General features: G+C 60.4%; 1 protein-coding gene across 1 annotated transcript; it reads right to left on the bottom strand.

Annotated features, from left to right (window-relative positions):
* Nucleotides 1–264: 264 nt before the first annotated feature.
* Fjx1 (four-jointed box kinase 1) lies at nucleotides 265–2,756 on the bottom strand. The gene has a single exon (XM_021157031.3). The coding sequence runs from the start codon at nucleotides 2,490–2,492 to the stop codon at nucleotides 1,137–1,139; it is 1,356 nt and encodes a 451-aa protein (XP_021012690.1). The 5' UTR covers nucleotides 2,493–2,756; the 3' UTR covers nucleotides 265–1,136.
* Between the last annotated feature and the right edge of the window lie 264 nt (nucleotides 2,757–3,020).

Genomic DNA, 3,020 nt, shown 5'->3' with positions numbered 1-3,020 from the left:
ATTTGCTAGGAAATGGAGCACTCTTCTTTCATCTCTTCCTGTTCCCTCTCTCCCTTTCCAGGCTGAACTCAAATTTCTAGTCCTAAGGTCCATTTGAGGGAAGACAGAGAAATCTGCTTTTGCCTTTGTTCAGCTCCCCAGCCCCAACCACTAAGGGGGTGGATCTGCATCCTTTGTTTTACAAAGCACACCCACTAGCCAGAGAAAACTCAACCCTGATTCCAAAAGGAGAAGAGATCAGAGCCCTCAATCAAATCAAACCTCATGAATTAAGTTCTAAATTTTAAACTCCCTTTTATTGAAATATAAGTTTGTTTAGTCTATTTACAGCACAATTTATGCACATATATACACACAGAAGGCAAATTCTGTCAAATAAAAAAGTTTTCTTACTAAAAAATTAAAATTAAAAAAAGTAAAGTGCATGAAACTGATTTTTTTCCCCTCTGGTGAACATTATCATTGTCAATTTTGGTCAATTGGGAGACGCAGGAAGAAATTCATTATTGACTCTGCTTATAACTAGTCCTGAATTCATAGCCTTCAGGCCAAAATGATAGGAGGAATGGGTGAGACAAACTGTCAGGGTCTGGAGGGCTCCCAGGGGCGGGGAAGTCTTGCTCTCTTTGTCCTATCCAGAGCTGTCCCTCAGCTTGGAATAGTTATCTCACCATCGCGCGCCGGAACAAAGGGCGAACACAGGAAGGGGGCTTCACCAGCCCTTGTCACAGCCTTCTCTGGGGCCACCAGCGCTGTGTTTAGTAGGAAATAGAGGAGTTAGCTCAAACGGAAGTTTTCCTTTTTGGGAAGGGGTGGAGGGGGCGACAAAAATGGACTGCATCTCCCAAAGAGACTGCCATTCGGGGGCCAAACCCCAGCAGCCAGTTTCTTCGGATCCAATCTCCACACAAGCACAGAATTCTTTTTATAAGCTAGGTGGAGGGAATGTTACACTTCTCGCCTCGGTGAGTTTGCCCTTCCAGAACTTGGAAAGGAAACAGCCTGGCATGAAAAGAAAGGGGCAAGTGGGTAACACACAAGTTATTTTTTTTTTAGACAGCTTGGCGATCAGACCATTGGGTGGGCGTTGGCTAGCTGGTCGTTGCCCGTGGCAGAGAAGACAGCCCTAGCCCCCATCATTCATACCCCAGTCCCTCTCTTCCTCGGAGTGTTATTAAGTCCCCGGGTCGGCGGCCGTACTTGGCCTTGCAGTGCAAAATGTGTTTGGCGAGGAAGTCAAGGCGGCGCTGTAGCAGCTGAGCGTGGGGTTCTGAGAGCTCCGCCAGCTCTGGGAAACGCGGTTCGTGGCGACTGTAGAGGCGCAGCAACCGGGCCGCCGCGTCCTGACCCCGGTGCAGCTCCAAGACGCGCCTAGCAGTCCGCTCTCGGAATACACACACCGACTGTAGCAGCGGTTCGTTATACTTGTCCCACATGCCGGCTACCCGGTAGCCGTGCACTAAGCCCGCCTCATTGTCCAGAAAGACCAACGCCCCTCCTGGTCCTCGGTGCAGGTTGCTCGTAGCGCGGTGCATAACGCGTGGGTCCCACTGTAAGCTGAAGAGGTTGCTCACAAGCCGGTCGAAGTTGGCCGTCAGGTAATCGAAGAGGATCAGATCGGTCCATTGTACCAGGTCCACCAGCTCCGCCTGGCTGAGATTGGTCAGCTCGCCCCCGGCGTCGCGCAGGGGCCGCAGACGGCCGTCCTCTGATCGCCAGGGCTCGGGCACCACCACGTCGGTGAGGTTAGGCAGCCAGCGCGTCAGGCTCACCACGCTGCCCTCGGTCCAGTGCGCGGTGCGCAGCTCCTCCTGCACCTGCACCCACTGCGCGCCCCGAGCCTCCACCCGAGCCAGTGCCAGCGGCGGCACGTGGCGCTGGAGGCCCAGCAGGCGCGCAAGGTAGTAGGACAGGGCCTCGCCCTGTATCTGCTCTGGGTTGATGCCGTAGCGTACACAGGCACGGGTGCCGTCGGCAAAGCGGGCTAGGCGGTTGGAACTGCGTCCGCAGCCCCCGCGATCCAGAGCCACCACTCGAGCACCCCGTGCCACCTCCAGCCACGCTGCTGCTTGGGCTTCGGAAAAGCCCCGGGGAACCTGCTCCTCCAGGCCGCGGCTCCAGAAGACGCCCCCGTGCACCGCCCTGCGCTCCTCTGGCCGGGACAGCCCGGAGGGCTCGTGCCGCTCGCGGTCGTCCGGGTGCCTCCCAGGCGGGTTATCCGCGCCGGCCGCCAGGGTGAGCAGCGCCCGGAAAGTTTTCAGGGAGCCGCCGCGGGCGTCCCATACTAGGGGCGGGGGCAGAGGGAATCGCGGCTCGGGCGCGGGGCCGCCACTCTGGATCGGATGCCGAGGGAGTCGATCTTCGGGCGGCCGGGAGGCTGGCAGCTCGGTCCGCGGTGGCAGGAGCCCTCCCCACAGCGTCAGCAGCGAGCTCAAAGCCAGCAGCCAGAGCCCCGCGGCGGCGGCGGCGGCGCCCCGCATCTTCCTCCCCATGCTCCTGCCGGCGCGCCGGTGCCACCGCCGCCGCTTCAAGCCAAGCCCGGGCGCCCGGGTGCGGGAGGCGAGGCGGGCCGGGCTGCTAGCTGGCTCCGGGGCTTCGGGTGCCGGAGCCCCATCGCGGCCGCGGAGCGCTGCGGGGCTCTGGCCAGCGCTCTGCCCCGGCGCTGGGAACTCGCCTCCCCGTGGCTTCCCAGCAGCTTTTGTATTTCGCTGTGAGACCCTCCGGCGGGCGCGATTCACAGGCGCCCGGACCACGTGGGAGCGAGGGGGATCCCCCTCCCCCTCCTCTGCCGCCTCTCCCCGCCCCCCACTCCCCCGCCCCTTCCCTTCCTCTTCCCCTTAAAGCGGCAACCGATCCTTCCAGGAGCGAGAGGTGGCCCCACGTTCTGTTCCGGACTTCGGGGCGGGGAGGAAGCTGGACTGACGGCGTCCGTGCGGGGGCGTCGGAGCGGGGGCGGGGGCAGAGACCAATTCTAGGGCTTGGGAGTAGCGGCGTGTCCGGTGCTCTTGTTGGGAGTGGGA

The sequence above is a fragment of the Mus caroli genome, unplaced genomic scaffold (assembly GCF_978045245.1).
Source record: "Mus caroli unplaced genomic scaffold, Mus_caroli_1 scaffold_2, whole genome shotgun sequence".
NCBI lineage: Eukaryota > Metazoa > Chordata > Mammalia > Rodentia > Muridae > Mus > Mus caroli.
The sequence above is the reverse complement of the archived record's forward strand: the minus strand, read 5'-3'. Positions and strand labels throughout refer to the sequence as shown.

Coding starts and splice junctions, on each gene's coding strand:
- Fjx1 (XM_021157031.3), bottom strand. CDS start 2,492: ATGGGGAGGAAGATGCGGGGCGCCGCCGCCGCCGCCGCGGGGCTCTGG.